A 20,564-nucleotide genomic window follows, 5' to 3' on the forward strand; every position below is an offset into this window, starting at 1 on the left:
TTCCAGAAAATGGGAGTAAAGGCTGCAGGGACTTTCGGCCCAGGGATAAGGCACTTTTCAGGGTCTCAGGAGATATGGGTTCAGCTGTGGTATACATAACACAGGATGATTGTTTTGTCCCATGCCGTAGTTCTGTCTAGTGAAATGTGTTTCCTTTTGCCTTTCTTGTGCCTGTCTGGTGTCCAGGGTCCTTGTGCCAGGATTTTGTTCTTTTATGGGTCTGCACATCCATCTTGCATGATGGGTTTTATTCTTGATTGCTGCCACTTGGTGCTACTATAGTGCAAATAAAGGATTACTGATTGTATCATGAGCAGCAAATATGTCACAGTTGTATCAGTGCAGTGGGATGCATCCTCTCCTTGCAGGAAAATTGTAGGAAAAAGTAGGGTGCAGTCATCAGAGAAGTCTCCTCTCAGAAAGCTCCTCAGCCGGAGTCAGGGACTGTTACCTCCATCATTCCTTGTCCCAGGACAGGTCTTTTGGAGCAAGTGACACCAGCAGCAAGAGAGGATGCTCACAGAGACAGAGTTAGGTATTGTGGTCTGTATGGATTACTTTGTGGTTTGAAATGCTGAAAGATAAAGCAACCCCCTCATTTATTTGCATTCCTGCTGTCTTTCATGTTGTGTTTTCCTTATATACCATGCACATCTTCTCTTTGCAGTTCACAGTGCAGTTCCTTCTTTATGTTGTTGATATCCAGGTGTTTACAGGGCTGTTTGTGGCTGGATCATTTCTTCAGGGGTTTTCCCCAGGAATAATCAATGCACACTTAAAATATGTTCAGTGTGACTGTCACACAAACACTGTGCTCCTTTTGTTTCATGTACATCTCAGGTTTATTGAGGGTTACACCAGCCACATAATTTAGAATCCTGGAATGGTTTGGGTTGGAAGGACCCTTAAAGATCATCTCATTCCACCCCCTGCCATGGACAGGGGCACCTTCCACTAGAGCAGATTGCTCCAAGTCCTGCCCAGGCTGGCCTTGAACACTTCCAGGGATGGAATCCACAGCTTCTCTGGGCAGCCTGTGCCAGGGTCTCACCACCCTCACAGGGAAGAATCTCTTCCAAATACCTAAACTGAATTTCCCCTCTTCCAGTTTGAACTCATTACTCCTTCTCCTATCACTACAGCTGCCGATGAAGAGGATGTGTGCTTAGAAGAGATGTACTTGGAGGATACCCAAAGTCCTCGATGTTCCCTTTAGCAAGAGGCAATCAGAAGCATTCTGACCATGGTGCTGTCGTTGCAGGCTCCCACTCCACCGTGTACAAGGACCCCATGATCCTCGTGGGCCCGGAGAACCTGACGCTGACCGTGCACCAGACGGCGGTGCTGGAGTGCATCGCCACCGGCAACCCCCGGCCCATCGTCTCCTGGAGCCGCCTCGGTAAGCCTGGGGTCACTGGGGTTTCCTCCTCCCCCTCCTCCTCCTCTCCATAGCCATCATGTAGGAAATAGGTAGGTGCCACTGACTGTTTTATACAACAACCAATTCACCCTCTCCCTTCCCACAGAAGGTAATTGTAGGCTTGAAGTGCTTTTTATCCTCATGTCTACACTTTGTTTTTTCTCTCTGCCAAGATTCTGTTTTCAGCTGTTAGAGAAGTGGGTTGGTTAAACCTGTAGATGTTTCATGAAAGGTGATAATTTTATCTTTTCTCAAGTGACAGCATCTTCTGCTGCTGCATCAAAAACATCACCACTGTTGGCCTAGAGAAGCAAAATCATACACAAACACATCTTTCACATAAAAACAGACTTGAAAGAAATTTGCTGCCTTTTCAGGGAGTTTTAAAACAATTTTAAGGGGGAGAGAGTGTTTAAAGTGTGTCTGAAGCCCTGAAAAAACAAATCCTTGCTGCTGGGGTCCATGATATGTTTTTAAATCAGCGTGGAAACCAGAGACAGTGTCTGATGGCATCATGCAAGCCAGGAGGAGCAGAGGGCTATGTTTCTCTAAGGTTTATTTTAGGTTCTAACTTTGTGATGATAGCTTAGAAACTGTTTTGCTCAGAGCAACACTTCCATTGCCCACAGAAACCTGTGCTGAGTGAAGAGCTGATGAATTTTGTTTTATCTCCCACAGCTTTTAACTCTGGCTGTGTGCACAGTGGGGTTGGATTCAGTTGGGATTTCTGGAGATCTTGTGGTCCTTGAGGTCACATGAATTTTGGGATGCTCATCTCCTGGTGTCTCCCAAGGTGGTTGTGAAGCACAAACAGGACAATTCTGTCTCATGCTGCTGTGCTGGATGTGGGACTCCACCCCCACAGCTCTCCAAGGGTCATGGTCAGCTCATGGGCAGGGTGATTTCCCACTCCAGAGCTGCCTGCCAGGGAATGAGGACTTGCATCCAATATCAGTTGCACTTTTTTCCCATGTTTTCCCTCCTTGCATCCTCTAGTGGCTTGTAAAATCAGCCTTTGTATGCCACTAACTGGTATTTTTGCCGCCAGAGCCATAACCATCAGATTGATGCTGTTTTAAAAATTCCCCAGATACTCTATATCACTGGTTTGGTTCTCTTGGACACAAGACAGCTCTATGTTAGTGCTCAACTATAATAAACTACTTTATAATTGCCTTAATTATAAGTGCTTATTACCTTCTTCAAAACACTTGTCTCTATAGAGCAGTGCAATAATGAAGATGTAATAGCACCGTGCAATGTTTGTCTGGATGGTCTGAGCTCAGCCTTGCCTTCCACCAAAAATAAATACCCTCTCCACGCTGCTTTGCAGCACAGTGGCAGAATCAGAGCTACTGAATGGGAAACAGATCTTGTTATTTTCCCTTCCCTTCAGCAGGAATGTTTCCTGTCCAAAGCATCACAAGGTCTCGTTTAAGATGACAGTGATCCTGACAGTGGCGCGGTGCACGGGCTCTCTGATGACTTGGAGGCTTTGTCATCTCTTTGTAGCCATTTCGGAAGCACTTTCATGTCTCCTTGTCTGTGTGATCATGGGGAAGGAAAGGGGTTTGTGCTGGACAGGGAGGTCCTCAGAGCATCTATCAGCTCTGGCTTCCTCCATGTGAAGGTCTTCTTCCTGAAGTTCCTCCTACAGATAACTCACTCAGCTTGGGAAAAAAATCTCTTTAATCCATTTGCAGAAATTAAAAAAATCCACAGCCACAAAGTCTTAGAGAGATCCAGCTGATTTAGCAATAGGAATGGCTTAATTTAAGCAAAAAAAGTCAATTCTGTGTGAGCATCTTTCTTGCCTTGTAGAAGTAAGGAAGAGCTGTGGCATTGCTGTTGTGCTGGGACTTTGCACAGGGCACGTTGCCTTTTTGGAAACTCTCTCTGAGCCCCTTTGCTCACAGTTTTGACATCGTGGCATTTCTTCTGTCAAAAAGGAGCAAAAGAACAATTTTGCTTTCACAGCTTTCTGGTACAGGGGAAAGCAAGCCATAAACACCATTTGCACTTCTTGCTTTGGCTTTGCTAAAACCTGGCCGGTTTTCAGTGGGAAAAGCAGCTAGCTATATTTTGCTTGAAGGAAATCATTCAAATTCTGGGCCAGTTTTTGAGTGTCACACAATCAATTTTGAATTTAATTTCTTTGGGAATATGTTGCAGCCCCTGACCACAAACAGAATTCCTGTGTCTCACCGTGCATGAAATGTCAACATTCATTAGAGAGCAGGCTCTGAGAGAGATGTAAAATCATTAAGGGTTTGTTCAGGGAAGATAGGGCTTTTCCTTTCAGAGCTACGCACTTCAGGCTTGGACCTGTATGTGTGCACAAATGAATATCCTGGGCACTTACTGCAAAGCCTTTTGAATGAACGACGATTTTAATGTATCCTTACCCTTTAACTGACAGGCCACTGAGCTGGCCTCCATAAAAGGTACCAAAGCAGAATAATAAACTATTTAGAGAGATACAGAAAAGTGAGGCGAGAAAGAAAGGACAGTGATTATCTGATAGCGTTATACAGAAGTTGTCAGAAAGGGCCGCACAATGGGAAGGAAATTACTAAAGAGGGAGCCATTCAAGAAGTAAACTATACAACAATTGTAGGAGCCAATTAATTGGTAACTTATTGGACACAGAAGCTTGCAATAGATGGCTGACTGGTTGACAGGAGCACCGTTCCCGTAAGTGTTTAGAAATAATAGAGTAAATTTCACCACTTCACATACTGAATAGTCAACTGTTGCAATGTACTCTAAATATGCTAATCCACAGTGCCCGGTGTCCTCAGGAGCAGGAGACCCATGTGTCTAAAAAGTGGAAGGCTACTATGACACAATACAAAGAATTCACAAAAGACCTAAATGATCAACATTAGAAAGTTGTTACTTTCTTTCTACTTGCTACTTACAAAAGAAAGGCGTTCGTGTTGTTGCATATTCATATTGCCTGGCACGTTTTAAGGGGCTCTGTAATTGGTGCTGGTGTGCCAATCACTCGGTTAGCAGGCGGAGAATGGGCTCCAGAAAGCATCACATACACCTTGGAAAAATAAATAACGTGGCTCCCAAACTGCAGGCGTCCTTCATCCAGACTTCATCCCCATGGGGAACCTGGAAGGACCTAAAGGAAGGCTGGAGGGGGACTTTTTGCAAGGGTGTGCAGTGATAGGACAAGGTGGGAATGGCTTTAAGCTGAAAGAGGGTAGATTTAGATTGGGTGTTAGGAAGAAATTCTTTGCTGTGAGGGTGGGGAAGCCCTGGTGCAGGTTGCCCAAAGAAGCTTTGACTGCCCCATCTCTGGAAGTGTCCAAGGCCAGGTTGGCTGGGGCTTGGAGCAACCTGGGGTAGCAGAATGTCTCTGCCCGTGGAAGGGGGATTGGAATGGAATGATCTTCATGGTCCCTTCCAAACCAAACCATCCTATGATTCAGTGAAGTCCCTACTTGTCTATAGCCAGAGCATCTTTGGGGAGCATCTCCCATTTGGAGAATGGTCTCCTTTATTAATTAGAGGTCACTCTGCTCTTCACCAGACCTGAACCTCCCCATTTTGTCTTCATCAGCTGAGGGATCGAAAGAGAAAACCTGTCAGGAATTTCCCTCCAGACTGGCTTTTTTCAGACCTCAAATTTTCTGCTTTTGACTTCTTTAAAAGAAGTAGAAGGTCATGTTAAATGAGCAGTGGTTTCAAGCCTGCCTGGGTCCTGACAGCTTTAGGAACTGAGCAAATGTTGGCTTTTGCAGTCTTTCAGATCTCCTCCATGAAGAGATGACTTAATGGTGGCAGGTGATGCCAGGAAGGTGGATTTGTAGGGTTTGGATTGCCTGATCCAAACCATTCTTCAGGTCTCCCTGTAAAGAAAACAGGGTTAAAATAAATAGCAACCTTTGCAAAGCAGGTGTGAGTCCCTCAGCACAGCAGTTCTGCAAAGTGCTGAGCTTTCAGGATGCAAGGAATTTCTTGTGTAAACACTCTGTATTATTTATATGTGTTGTCAGTGTTGCTAAGTTGGACTAGATATTAGCTGAAGACCTTCTAGCTGACTGCAGGATGGCTCAGGCCGAGTGAGGCACAGACTGAGGAGGATGGAACAGACTGGGAAAGTAGAGATGTTTCTGTAGAAGCCCTTTTCAGTGCTTTTGGAAAGGGAGGGGTTGAGTGAGAAGTGTCTGAGGTGATCAGGCACAGTGACCTTTGTTGGCTGTTAGAGGTGGCCACACTGACCCAAATGGCAGATCCACCAAGGCTTCTGAGCTTGGAGGGCTTTGTTCTCCAGGGAAATTAAAGATGTGCGGACAGGAGATGTTTCCTCAGACCACCAGACTTCTCATAGCTGGAGTTGGAGAGATAACTGAGGGCATATTGACACTGGTATTTGGACTGGGGGGGAGCACCTGCTGCAGGCTGAGTCTTTGCATGCTAAAATGATGGAGCACTTTATAAATAATGCAGTAAAACTGCTGACATTCAAGTCCCATTTCCGTGGTATTTCTCAAGGCAGTGATGTGATGAAGGATCCAGGTGTGACCACTTCATGTCTTTCACTGGTCCCATCCCTCCCTCAAGAGAGAGATTTGATTTTTACACCTATTGTAAATACAAACTTCCAAAAGGTCTAACTGAAAAGATGAAATCAAGTCCAATTTGGATTTAATTCAGACCTCTTTACACTTCAGTTCAAATGCTGTTTGGAAGGAATGGTTCTTTGTTATTGCTCATTAAATGTAGGACAGGTCATGTTTTACTGTCCTTTTTTATGACTGAGCCATTTACTGCAGTGGTGGCTTGGCCAGCAGTGTGATTCTTTAATGACATTGTTTTTCTCTCTCTAAAAGATCCAAGCATTTTTCTTTGCAATGCAAATAATGAAGAGGTCTGGCATTTCCTGTCTAATGAAGCAATGAAACCTTTAAGCTTCAAAATTTCCTGAAAAACAATTATATGCAGAGCATGGCAGGAGATAGGTTTGGAAAGTGCCTTTGTAGCTCTCAGCCCACGCTTTGCCCATGTTTCCTAGCAGGATCCTGCCTGGAATCTGAAATGGGATCTCTCACTCCTATGGTTGTATTGGGCTTGCATGATAAGGTTTTGGTGGTGTGGGAGCTACAGGGATGGATTTTTACTGAGGGAGTTGCTGGGAGCTTCCTCATATCCAATGGAGCCAATTCCAGCCAGCTTCAAGGTGGGCCCACCACTGCCCAAGGCCAAGCCCATCAGCAGTGCTGGTAGCACCTCTGGGATAATAAATTTAAGAAGGAAAAAAATGTTATTACACAAGAGCAAATTGCAGCTGGAGAGAGGAGTGAGAACATGTGAGAGGAACAGCCCTGCAGACCCCAAGATCAGTGCAGAAGGAGGGCCAGAGGCTGCTCCCAGTGCCAGAGCAGAGATTCCCCTGCAGGCTGGGGTGCAGCCCGTGGTGGGGCAGCTGTGCCTCTGCAGCCCATGGAGTTCCACAGGCAAGCAGAGATCCATCTGCAGTCCATGGAGGAGGAGGAGTTTTCCCAATCTGTTCCAGAACCTGTTGGTTATGAATGAGCAGTGGTTCTCAAATTCTCTAATATTTTTTATTATGCAAAGCATGATATTAAATCTAAAGCATGTTTTTGCAGGGTGACTTTTAGCTAGCCCTGCATGCTGTCTGTGTTGGAGTTGAAGCTCATGGCAAGATTATGGCACGCTTTGGAGCACAAGACCAGGCTTTTCCACTGTAGGGGAGCACATGAGTATGGAAATCTCATGGGGAGGTCAGGTGGGGCCATCACCAGGGCTGGTTCTTGCTTCTCTGGTTTCTGTAGGTTCTTTAAACTCCTCCATGAGCAAACTTGAGAGAACTGAATCCCTGATTCTTGTCTGATGAAAGGGTGCTCCGTTTAACTGCTCCTCCAGTAAAACTCTCCTGCCTTGCCCCTCTGTTCAGACACCCTGACATGTGCTAGGCCTGATTTAGAGCTGCCTTTGTCAGACAGTGTCTTAAAACACAAATCAATGAAACAATAGAAAGCAATAGCCTGATACTAATGAAACACATTGTAATTAGAGCTGGCTGGGAATTTTCCAGAGAAAACAGGATAAAAGTGAATTCCCTGATACTGAACTATTTCACATGCCTCATATCCAGCACTTGGGGCGGGGGCAGCCATTTTCAGTTGCCCTTCCAAGCAAGAGTGAATGAGATCTAACCACCAGCTGAGAGACCAGCTCCTCAGCCCTTGAGCTAGTGTGTGTTCAAGAGCTAAGGAATCAAAAATCCAGGGTTCTCTTACTTGCAGAAGCCACAAAAATCCATCAAGGGTTATCAGGTAAAGTGGTGTAACTTCTGGGTGAGGTAATCTGCAGGTCATAAATTGCTGGTGGCTGGGAAAGTGCATCAGGGAAGCACTGCAGTAGGTCAGCTGAACTCCTTCCTGAAGCCTCTCAGATGGAAATAGTCTATTGAACTGAGTGGATCCCTGCTCATTCTAATGGAAGAACCCAGGCAATGGCTCAGAGAAACTGAGATGATTTAGCTTGGTTTAACCACTCTGTTGAACTGTGTTCTGGGTGCTTCCTCTTAATCTGAACACATGGTTGAAAGCTTTCACATTTCCTGTGGTGGTACTTTGGGTTTTTAAGCAACAAAGAGTGATTTGGGGCAAACATGTAAATAAGGATCTGATTTCTGCAGAAGGCAGTTCTGATAAGAGCATCAGCTAAATCCCATTGACTTTACTTGGCAAATAGCAGTAGCAGAAGATGGCACCACTCCATCAGTACTTAAATTGGATCTCACTGAGGGCTGTGCTCTGGAGAACCTTGTCCAAAGGTCCAGCATGTGACTCTTGTCCTTCTCTCCTTCTTTCAGACGGCCGCCCGATTGGCGTGGAGGGGATCCAGGTGCTGGGCACAGGAAACCTCATGATCTCGGACCTCACAGTGCAGCACTCTGGCATCTACGTGTGCGCCGCCAACAAACCCGGCACGCGCGTGCGCCGCACCGCGCAGGGCAGCCTCGTCGTGCAAGGTGAGCCCCGGCACCCCGAGGGCTTGGGCTGGACAGGTCCTGAGCTCGCTCCTCTGGTGGTACCAGGCAAAGCACTTCTTTCCTAGACATGTGGTTTCCCAAGTGGGGGTGAGTCGCAGCCAGGTGTGGTTCAACTGAGGCATCAGCTGTATGGGCTACAGTGATTTCTCACCCCATCACAGGCATTGTCGCATTGTCTTAGCAGACGCTGGTTGTTGCTTGTTACCATACTTGTGCATCTCAGCAGAAAGCCTGAACTAATCAGCCAAATTTGTCTCATGGTCCTTAGTGATACAAGGACATGGTCACTGTTCTCATACTGGACACCTCTGAATGATAGATATGACTCCTGCAGTGATATGCAGCAGTGGATACCACTCACAGTGTATTGCTTTCCAACTGAAATGGCACCAGTAAGTCTAAAACCATTTCCAAAAAGTCTGTGATACTGTTTCATGTAGCAGTTGACACTATGTCTGAGCCAGTTGCCAGGACCTAGTGAAGCACCCTTTGGGGGCTGTGCCCATGGGATACAGGTTGCTCCTCTTCCTGCAACAACTGTCCTGAAATGCAACTTGTAAAGGGCAGTTCAGCCCAAAGTAGAGATCAACACTAGGGAAAGCACACAAATCCCTTCCACATGCTCTATGTGACGAGTCTCCATGGTGAGGGGATCCAGGCAAGCATTTGAGAAGGCAAACCCAGCTGGCAGCGTGCTCTGAATGGCAGCAATCCGCCCCTGATTACAGGCACTCACCTCCTCTTCAAGCTAGTCCACTTAAAGCATCTCACGCTCTCATCAGTTCACTCATTAACTATTGACTGATGATATCCTGAATCTAAAATTACACACCTCCTGCCGGAGCTGCTAATTGAACCTTTCTGCTGCTGATGGGGAAAGTGCCCTGCTCCAGCCCTGATGCTCACCCTGCTCCAGCCCTGATGTCCCCTGACAGATCAGTCGCAGGCAGTGATCCCGCCAGCCGTGGAGGAGCAGTGTAGAAAGGGGTAGAAGGGGCTGCCTGTGCCTCCTGAGCCCCAGGTGCTGATCTGACAATGAGACAAGGTGAAAACTCACTGTTTCTATTGCTCCTGGATTTCTGGGTGAGCAGTGCAATGAGGAGACCTCCCAGCTGGCACAGCTATGGATCCCCTTATTAACAAACATCAACCCCAGCATTAAGAGCAACCTCTCTGTACTGATACAAACCCTCTTGAGCTGCTGCAGGACAGCTCTGCACATGGTGCATGTAGGAGAGGTCTCCTAAGCCCAAATGCCAAGCTGATGTCCAGGAGGCAGACCCAAGACAATTTACTTGGAAAATCGATGAAGTTCTAATAATTCAGCTATTGACTCATCCTGTTAGCAACTGAATGAGAGGGTGAAAGGTAGCACAACTTCTCATTGCTACAGACAGCAGTTTTTGGTCTTTTTGGAGATTTTAGCATCATCTCTTGAGCAACTGGTCTAGTGCTGGAGTTCAGCTGATGTAGAATTACCGTGGATTTTCTCCTGGCAAGCCAAGATGAGAATTTGTCCCTAAAATGTCACTCACAGGGCCATAGGGGCCCAGTCTTTCTGTGGAAGCAGGATGCTCCTGCATTCAGCATCAGCAGAAAAGGTGGCAGTGGTGTGGAGAAGCGTGGCCAGTGTGTCCTTGGAGTAACCCTTAGACAGGACCTGCAGTGTCCAGGACCCCAACCTGTATTGCCCATCCTTAAAATGCTTCATGTTTTTTAGGGGAATGTTTCCCAAGCAGGGTAGGGGCAGACCCTGGGCAGGCAACTGAGCTCATCCCAGGTTTGCTCACTCTCCCTCTGGAAACAGTTTTTCCTGCCTCTGCATCTCATTTTGCCTGAATTTTCCAGCTGAGAGGTACAAATGATTGCTGTTCAGGTTCGTCTGGGAAGAAAACAGTGATAATGACTGACATGGGAGACTGTGGGTTTTATCTTTGTCAAGATGTCAGCGATGCAAATTACATCCGTAAAGGGAAGAAAAGCAAAGAGCGGGCTATCAAAAGCCTGGCTGGAGAGGAAGTTAGCACAGGGCTAGGACAATACGGCATCCTCAAAGCACACCAGGCCAGGTACTTGCTGCCTTTATGCAGGGGCCCTTGAAGTGCCTGGAGGCACAAATTAACTTGCCCCAGTCTTTTGAAGGCAGGACGTTTTATAGGTGGGAAACTGGAGGAGAAAGGGCGATGTTTCCTGTTGTAAGGCAAGGAGTTAGCAGGAGGCTGGAACTGAGACCACGTCCTCCCTCCTGCTGCCAGCAGTGGTCCTTGTCCCATCCAACAGCTTCGTGGGCAGAGGCGTCCCAACACAGGGCTCTGCTCTTCCTCCAGCAATAATGTCCTTTCCATTGCAGGTTTTCCTTCAGATAATCTAACACCATCTTATTATCTTCCTGGGAATTCCTCCTCCCTCCAGAGGAGAAGGCGTCAATCCCCCACTCCTTCCCTCCCTGCCCTCCCTTGGCCATTTAGGCTCCTTTGATCTCTTTTGTAAGGTTCTCACACAAGAAAGTTTCCATTTTCCCTTCAGATCCCAGCGCAGCTATTTGAATATTGCTTTGTGCTGGGCTTCGAATGAAAGTCTCACGGGGGGAGTTGTGGAAGGGCCGAATGCGGCGCCGACTGAAACCGAGGGTGTGCATGTGTGTGAGGCGAGGGAAGAGCAGGCTTCAGTGGCAAGGGAAAAAATATATCAAAGCACTTTCCCTCTACCTCCTGTGCAATCTTTTGTGCTTTATTATGTGTTTGGTGTCATAACAAACTGATGGGCTGTGAATGGCCAGATGGTCACCAGTGTTCTCCACTCCACGCTTCATTTCCTCCTGAAAGCTATGCAGAAAAATGAGATCCCATCTCATAAATGAGGGCCCATCTTAAGGACATGGGTTTGAAGGCTCTGCTGACAATGCCTGCCTTGTTTGCCTTGCGTGCTGTTGACAGGACTGGGCAGCGCTCCTTGGTCCAGCAGATCCGGCCACCGCTGCGCTTCCTGATGTTTCTTCCATCGTTCTTGCTCACTGGCATCACAAGCCTTGGCTGGGCTGGAATTCAGCAGCAGATGTATTGCAGTTGCTGTGGTTTAGGCTTGGCTCTGTGGTACTTGGTTTGCCCTTGAGTTTAGCCCTGAATTCATTCTGCAAACCAGCTTCAATATGTGCTGTGTGAGTCAGTGTCCCCCATGGAGCAGTTCCCTTCCTGTCCACATTTTCCTTCTCAAGAAAAGCCACCACACAGGGACAGGTGGGCACTCAAATCTTGTCTGTCAGGATGCTGGAGTGAGCTGGGGTGTCTGATCCCTGTGGACCATTCTTCCAGGACCACACTTGTGGGTGACATGGGAACATACCCTGCTGCTGTGGAGCTCCAGCCTGCACCTTGCTGGGACAAGAATTTCATGAGGTCTGAAAGGCAGGCTCCATGACAGCCCCCTTGAGTGTTCTCTGCCTGTTTTCCAGGGGACATTGGCACAGTTTCCATCTTTGGCCCTTCCAGTCCCATCACTGCTACTGTAAGTTACTCAAGTAAACATCTGAGTATCCTCTAGAGTGAAGAGGGAGAAGCCAAGTGAGCAGCAATTGTCTTAAATCTCCTGTCACCATTTGCCGTGCTTGAGTGACTTCCCCATTGACCTGACTTCTTCTTTATACCCTTATTGTGGGTGCCAGTAGCCTAATTTATGAGGTTTTGTTGTTTCCATGTTATTCTTCCTTCTCTTCACCCCAGCCTCCCTTCCCAACCCTGCCACTCTGTCGACTTGAGAATTAATGACACTTCCTACTGGGACACAAGAGGCACGGATTGGTCTGGCACCAGAGCATTGGCTGTCACTGCTCCCTTAACCTTAGGATCTTCTCAGGGATCCTTGGGACATTCTGTGAGCCATCAGGCACTGCCATAAGCACCACACCACAACCTCACAGCAAGGACAGCAAAGTTCCCTGATATCTTGGGGGACACACTGGTTGCTGGTCCCTGCTGACTTGTCCCAAAAGAGATGGAGCCCACTGGGGTCTCCTGTTAGAAGCTGCTGTTGCAGTGCATCTCCACGCTATCACAGTTTGCTGAGCACAGTAAAAGCTACTGAATTGCTTCGTTAACGATTCTGGGGGTGGTATTAAGTGTTATTGCTTTTTGATACCAATGTCATGCCTTTAAATATTCATTAAAACTGCATGATCCCCTCCCTCCCATTAAGTCCTGAATAATCAACGCTCTGGTTTCTTCATACTTCACAATCCTGCCCACTCCTCCTTGCCATGTTTGAATCCTCTGCTTTTAACAGTTATCTCTATTAGTATCTTTATTAAATCTTAATGGAGGACTGAGAAACGCTTGCTCTGGCTGCCTGTGATGGCCTTTTGGCACGTAGTGTGGGAGGGGCAGAGGTGTTCAGGCCACTGTGCCTCCATGAAGGGTGGGATGGGCCCTGACAAGATGCTCTGTTAATTATGGGTGATGAGGAGGGTGAAGGGCTGGCAGAGGGCAGGGCTTGGCTGAAGACAAGGCTGGCAGTCAGCAGGGTTGGCTTCTGCTCCTTCCCCACTAACCCAGGCAAACTCTTGGATCCTGTCAAAATTGTTTGGAAGGGCAGGGGAGAGGACCTGGGAGAGGAGAGGAGATGATTTTCTGCCCAGGAAAGGAGCCATTTGCCCTGAGACCACACACCAGCAGTTTCCTGAGGGAACCTTGCTCGGGGCACTGGTTATGAACACAGGTTGGGTGCATCCTGGTCCAGGTAGCAGAGGGACACCCTCTCAAGCCATGTCCTTTAAACTCCATCTGTTCCCAGACCATGTCCTCTGACTCCATGGGTTTCTGTTTTGACCTGGGCTATTTTGGCACTACAGCTTCACACTGTTGGGACCTCGACAGGACAGAGCAATGTCTGGGGAAAGCCAGAAAGCGCAGGAACAGTGGAAGGGCAATCTATGTCTTGCAGAGGGATGCCATGGAACAGAGGACAGCTCAGCACAGCAGAGGTGGGATCCTGCTCCCCAGAGACTTTAAGCAAGTTAGGCAGGGGCTGGGCTTGTGTTTAGCAAGGCTGCAAAGAGCAGGGATGGCAGAGGGGAGCACGGACCGGAGGAACCCGCGGGCCATGGCACCAAGCAGCGTGACTGGCGCCGAGCCAGCGGCCGCAGCTGCGCGTTCGTTACCCCGAGTCACACGCGACCCCCTCCAATTACTGCCTCTTGACACGGGCTAATAAGGGAGGATAAGGAGAGCCGGCGGCTCCACAAGGGTTATGCCGGATGCTTCTTTCCATATTTCAACTTTGTTTCTGCTGAACAAACGGTGGGTTTGAGATTTGATGAAGCGAGGGGGAGGCAGAGGCAAAGAGCCAAGAGGATCTTTAATGAAGCTGCAGCGAGGAGCTGGAAGGTGGCTGTGCCCTTCCTTGGCATCGTGGGTTTGCACCTGCGAGTGCTGCGGGTGCAGCTCGGCAGCCCAGATGAAAGCAGGGAGGTGCACAGCCACTTGCAAAATAATTGCTCCTGCAAAACTGCGCCAGCACAAAGCGGGGGGCGGGAGGCTGAGGAAAATCAAGTCTCTAATGCTCTCACTGTACACCACAAAGGGGCCATTCATGGCAGGGATGAGGGGTTTTCCCCCTGTTTATCCTTGCTTCCAACTTTTATTGAACCCATCCTGAGTTTTGTTTTAATCTGTAAGTCTAGAGCAAAAACACAGAAGGGAAGTAAAAGGGCAAGAGATTGATTGGCACATGGGGAAGTTTAGCAGGAGGTTCTGGAAGTAGTGTCCATTGGGTTGCTGGGATCAGGTTCATTAGTGGAGCCGAGTGCTGACAGCGGTGGCCTGACAATAAACTCTGCTGGCGGATACCCTGTACCAGTAACGTAAGTCAGACCTGCCATGCTCCACTTCCCTCTGATTATTAAAAATGAAGGAGGGGGCTCCTTCAAGGGGGATAGGCTATCTGATTAATTCCTCTGTCTTCCTGCTTGGAGGACTTAGGATCTGCACAACTGGACTTTTACTCACACACAAGCGCCTGTCCCTGCGGTTTGGCCATGTTACTTCTTCCCTTACTGGCACACAGCTGAGAAAGACCTTTATCCCCCCCAAAATGCTGCAGGAAACCCCAAGGGATGTTTTGGCCATGCTCAACTCTTGCATCCCCACCTGCAGCCTGGCCACTCCTCAATATATTTCGCTAGACCAGTCTGCTTCCTTCTCCTACCCCTACATCTCTGCTCGTGGCACAGCCACCAACCCCATGCTTAGAAAATGCCAGTGAGTGGCTCTGAATGTGTCTCCCTCGATAATTTTTCTTTTGTCAAAAAAATTTAATGTCAGCCATCTGTTATGTGATGTTAGTCAGTAAATTTATTATGGAGCTGTGCCTCTTATCTGTTTGTCTTCATTGTGTCTGCTGCCGGTTCCACCTGATTTTAGGTTTCAGTAGCAACATGCAGTATATTTATCACTTTGCCCTTTGAAGCAGAACTGCTTGAATAATCTCACCTATTTGGCAGTGTCTGTCAGGCCCTGCTTTCTGTAGGCTGAAACGCTGGTTTATTCTGATAAATGATTTTAAATCTAATTTGAGCTGCTGGAAGGAAGAGATCACTTTCTGTTTAAAAATGTTACTGCCAAAGGTGAAAACATTTGGTGGCAAGGTGAGCAGCAGTTACAGGCATGGTGTAGTCTTCTGCAAGGCTTGGCAGGACCCCAGAAGTCCCAGGCTGAAGATCTGGAGAAAAAAGGTTCCCTAATCTTCTGCTGACAGAAAAAATTGGCAGCAAATCTGATATTTACTACAGAGAGAACATCCTGCCAGATTGCTGTATGATATCCATACATTTCTTTCCATTTCAAGCAGTTTGCTAAAGCCATTCAGATCCTTTAGACACTGCCAGGGTGTTGATCGAGCTCTGCTGTTGAGGAAACAGCACATCTCCCCAGCTGCAGCACTGGGGTTGCATTCCCTGGGAGACCAGGGAGAAATGAAGGAGCTTAAACCTTGGTCCTGTTTGCCTGAACCCTGCAGGGCTCATCTCAGCTTTCAGTCACTTCTGATCCGGCCTTCAGGTGCCTCCTGTGAAGCCATGACTGCCAGGGTAGGCAACCAAAAGGCAGCTTTGCATTGCTTGCAGCCACACCATCCAAACCAGAGTTATCTGCTGCCTGTGCTGTGGGTTGGCCAAGTATTCCACGTTCCTGGGCAGACAAGGCTTATTGATGAGGTGTTTTTTTGTACCAGGATAAAGTGGGATCATCAGGACTTTTCTCACCCTCTTTCTCCTTCCTCCTCTCAGCCCCAGCAGAGTTTGTGCAGCATCCCCAGTCCATTTCCAGACCTGTGGGGACTACTGCCATCTTCACATGCGTGGCCCAAGGGGAACCCCCTCCCCAGATCACGTGGCTGAGGAACGGGCAGATCCTGGAGACCAGCGACCACATCAAGCTGAAGAATAACAACAGGTAGGTCCTGGTGCACTGGGCTCTGGCACTGCTGTGGAAATGGGAGTGGGAGAGATGTTGGATTGCTTTCAGGATAGCAAAGAGCTGATGGGAAGGTGGCAGTGTTCTGAAGCAGATCTGTCAATTCAGTTTGGGCTTTGATAAACTAAAACACTGCTCCAGTCCCGCTGGCTGCACCTTACAGTATTACAGTTTGGTGCTCCATGATTTTTTGTGTCAGGACATCAGCATTAGACTTTGACTGTTGATGCAGGAACCCAGGAAAAGTTTTTCTTTTGTCCTGATCATCATCTGGGTACTTCTGGAAGGGCTAAATGTTGTTCCTGGAGCTGACATAGACTCTTCAGTGGAGGAACTGTGCTTTAATGCCTGAACATTGACCTGCCTGGGCATGCAAATGCAAATATATTAGAAATAATATTTGTGTGGAGCCTGACTTTCACTAAATTTTAGCCTTTTATCTCACCAGGGAAGAGTGTGTTCTCTGAGTACTAAATAACTGCATTTTCCTGTGAAGGGATGGGGATGTTTGTACTGAGGAAATGATGCACTTAGTGTGAAAATTACCACTCAACAATGTAGTTTCTATGGAAATAGCATGAAAAAATATACCACAAAATAATAGCACCTGTGTTGTAAACCTGATGTATTGGTAGAGGTTTGTACTCTGTGGTGTCATAGAGCTGCTCTCTATATTAACAAATGTGTCTCAGGAAAGCAACTACCCAGCCTTGCTGGAGGGTCTGGACCTTCCGTTTAGACAATTGGGAAGTGCTGTGCAGGCACCATGGCTTGTTCCTCAGGGGACAGGAGTGAGTTCATTTTTCTGAGTGTCTGTATAATGTGGCTTTTTGTTGTCTTGTTTGAAGGGTTTTAAAGCTTTGTTACATGAGTGATGGAAGGATGTGTGACGCAAGAAGGATAAGGCATGAGTGGTAATAAAACCACCTCAATGAGTAGAGGTTTTCTCCAAACTGGAAGTTTTTAGAGCTTCAAAAAACTTTGTATGTGCACACACAGATGACACTCAGTTCAGGCATGTGGTCTTCTACTTCATGGCATGGCTTTCTGAGGCATGTCTGCCCTTTGTGGTTAGAACAGAGCAGAAGCGGTAGGAGGGAACTTAGCGCATCCCTTTTTGTTGATGAGGAAGTGAAGTCAAAAGTGATGAAGTGGTCATTAAATCCATGGCAAAAGCGACACTGAATCCAGCTCTGTGTCTCGCTCAGTTGTTTTCCCTGTGAAATCATTCCTCTTCACTTGAGGAGAGCAGGAGTCAGGTCTTTGGTCATGGTCACGTCTCCTGGCCAGGTCCCTGTGCCTGGAGCTGTGCTACCCATGCCATGAACTGCAACTTGGTGAACATCTCTGTAATTGTTTTCTTATGGGAATCATTTAATGCAATTTAGCATCATTCTTTTCCACAGCAAGCTGAATGATCAGATTTCAGCATCTGGCACAGGCTGAGGGAGCTCAGCCCGTTCCTGGGGCTCAGCTGACACGTGGCATCTTCTCAAGCTATAGTAATGTGATTGTAAAGCTGAGCCCTCAGGCCGTTGTACTCAACAGTGTTGAACTTTTGTTGTCTTCCACACTAGTCTTGGTCGGCTCCAACCTCCAGCTCCAGGCAAGTGGCCATGCCTGATGGTTTCCAAAGCTGTCAGTCTGAAAAATGCCCTCACTGGTGCAGCAGGGCAGGGAGCTCCAAGACATGGAGGAGACACATCAGTGAATGATTTTTTACCTGAGCTTTTTCAAGTTTGCCCTTTGTTTTACTCTCATGGGCATGACTGAGTGCTGTAACCCACTTAGTTCCAGGCAGAATCAGTTTGTGGTTATGTCTTGGATTTATCAGTCTGTTGCACTTGGAAAATATTGGTCTGTGTAAAGATGGATCTCGAATATACTAGTAACAAAGCTACTAAACTACAACATGAGCTTTTTAATTAGATTACATGGTTTCCTAGAAAATTCATTTGGATTAAAACTCTGTTTAATATTGTCATAGAGGTCTAAATGTCCCCTAAGGGATTTTTAGGAAAAAAAGTAGTAAATCATCCCAAAACATATCATGTGCTAATTGATTGCAAAATGTGTCACTGGGAGCAACTTCGTTTTTGTAAACTAACACAGCCAAAAGCAAGGTTCAGACTTGCAGAAGATGGTGTGTTTGAGATACTGCTCTATTCCTGCAAGCTTGAGGCCCTGTGGGCAGCAGCACAAACCCACAGGCAATGGATCTGTTGCTTCCCAAAGTTGTGAAGGGCCCTTTTGCATCTGCCTCACCCCACCCCACACTGTCACTCATATGCAGTAACTGCAAATCCAAGGAGAGCATACCCTACAAGGGGAGAGGACTCCAAAACCCCTTCATTGCTGGGCTGCAGCTTCAGGGCTGGATTCACTGGAGATTGGATGTGACTGCTGGTACAACATCAGACATTCACTTGCTAAGCAACTTCCAGGCTTTCAGCACAGTAAAATCAGCCTCACGGGCTGCATCCAATAAATATCTCATCCCTCGTGGTCCCTCAGATGTGAAATCCCATCACCTGATGTGTTGACGGTTTCTGGGCACATTAGCATTAAAGATCAGCCTTCTGCTGTGCCCTCTCCAGAGGTGGTTGTTATGTTTTGAAAATGCCAGCTGTGTGGGAACAAAATAGCCAATCGATGATTAGCAAAAAATCAAAAGCAGTTCTGGGATAGCGGATAATTGTTAATGAAAAATGCATGAAGGCTCAGGCATAGGGAATTGTGGGCTTTTCCATTAAAAGCTGTGAATAAAAATGACTGAAGGAGCTGATGATGGGGCTGCCTTGCCATGCAGCCCCTGGGCTGGGGATGCAGCCGATTGCTGTCAGGGTGATGCTGTGCTGAGCCAAGCTCTCCGAGGAGAAGCTGATGGAGCCTTTTGGCCTTTGGTGGAGCCATCCCTGTGTCCAGCAGTGGCAGTCTGTCCCTCTATACTGATCAGAGATGCCCATGTTGCTCCTGGAGTGATTCTGATAGATCATGATCCAAATGCCTGCGAGGTATAAAAGGAAGTTCTAGCAAAATTCCTACCCGGAATCACCAGCCCATCCCAGAAGTGGAGCACTGCTGCAGAAGGCAGGTGTGGTTACTGGCCAAGTTGGGCTTGTGTAAAATGAATTTACACACGTGTTTGTGTAAAATTATGTTTCTAGGTTATTACTTCAAAATTTACAAGGAAGCATGAAATAGCCCCCAAATTACCACTGTGAAAGGTTTATTGCTTTTCTTCCTTTGACCCAATCAGGTTCAGGGGGGTAATTTTCAGCCTGGAAGTGTATCACACTATGGGGTTTATATTGCCATAATAGCAAGGAACAAAGGCCAACATCTTCAGAGAAGGCAGGCTCTCTAAATATTGATTTTCCAAGAAGATTATATTTACAAATTGTAATTAAGGGACTTTGTTTGTTCCACCGGAAAAAGGCTTTGTTAGAATTTGGGCTCAGGTGGCATTCGCTCTGCTTGGTGACCTTTGTAAATTCTTCCTCACTGGTTTGCACTTGGTTTAGTGCTCTGGAAATGTCTCACTTCCAGGCCCATGAATGTTCAAGCTCCTGGACCTGACAGCCCCTCTGGTACCAAACCCAGAGAAACCAGAGGGTTTGTCATTCAAAAGGTGGCTTTTTTCTGTAAACCCTACATTAGCTGGGTGTGGAAAAGTGCAGATGGGTTTGTACATCTCTTTATGGTGCACACTCCCTACAAACAATTCCAAACAATTACAAACTCCCTTCAATTTGTATGGTTTTGGACCACATAAGGGAGGACAGGCAAGCCTGCAGTTCCTTATGCCGTGAGTTTGAAGATGGTTGTGATTGAGGGGAGAGTGCTCTATAGCAAACCATATTTCATTCCCAGAAGCATGACAAATAAGTATGTGGAGGATGGGGATGTGAACCCGCTGCTCCTGATTTAAACATAATTTATGGGTTTGACTTTGGAAGTCACATGGAAATGGCCTTTGCAAGGAGGATGGCTGCACGAATGCACAAAGCCTCTAAGCAGTGGGGAATCAGCATGATCCTTGCACCAAGCAGGGATCCTGTGCTGGGATCACACAGCCATATCCCACAAAAAGGACCTGCAGCAGCCCCGGATCAGCCAACAGCAACAGGCATCAGTCTCTCTTTCTCATGTGGCTGCGATTATTTTGCTACCAAGTTGTCTGTGTAATTTCTCTGTGTGCTGCTCCGATGAGCTGCTCTTGAAGTGCATCGAGTCAGGAGTTTAAGTGTTTGTTCCAACTGTTGCACACAGCAAAATCCATCAGCAGAGAATGGTCCTTACACAGGAGGCTTTGAGGCAGGACTGAGCCCATAGTGGTGTAGCCTAAAATTAGTCTCCTCTAAATAAGGCTGGGTCTTTTTCTGCTCCAGTATCTGTGCTGCTTGCTTGGGAAAAGTTTGGGGGACTTTCAGTTTAGCAGCAGAGAGCTCTCACAGATGTCTGCATTTGCAGTCCTACCAATACAGGCTCTGCCTTCCCTTCCAGTAGCTTTTTCTGAGATATTTTGTGCTTCCCCATGGTTCTCAAGATGTAAAGGCTTCTTTGCTTCCTGGGGCAGGATTCAGTTAAGTCTGTGTTTGTACCCTGTGGCTCATTTAAACAGACTGAGTGGCTGGGACCAGCA

At 47.2% G+C, this 20,564-nt stretch overlaps 1 protein-coding gene across 1 annotated transcript in view; it reads left to right on the forward strand.

Annotated features, from left to right (window-relative positions):
* IGDCC3 (immunoglobulin superfamily DCC subclass member 3) overlaps positions 1-20,564 on the forward strand; it is a 101,231-nt gene that overhangs the window by 63,315 nt on the left and 17,352 nt on the right. Inside the window, exons 5-7 of the mRNA XM_071441187.1 lie at positions 1,262-1,399; positions 8,277-8,435; positions 15,733-15,898. Of these exons, the coding sequence (XP_071297288.1) occupies positions 1,262-1,399; positions 8,277-8,435; positions 15,733-15,898 (463 nt within the window). The remainder of the gene's footprint in view (positions 1-1,261; positions 1,400-8,276; positions 8,436-15,732; positions 15,899-20,564) is intronic.

This window comes from Agelaius tricolor, unplaced genomic scaffold (genome assembly GCF_023055355.1).
Source record: "Agelaius tricolor isolate 1412-34295 unplaced genomic scaffold, bAgeTri1.0.p SCAF_16, whole genome shotgun sequence".
In the NCBI taxonomy this organism is placed as follows: Eukaryota; Metazoa; Chordata; class Aves; order Passeriformes; family Icteridae; genus Agelaius; species Agelaius tricolor.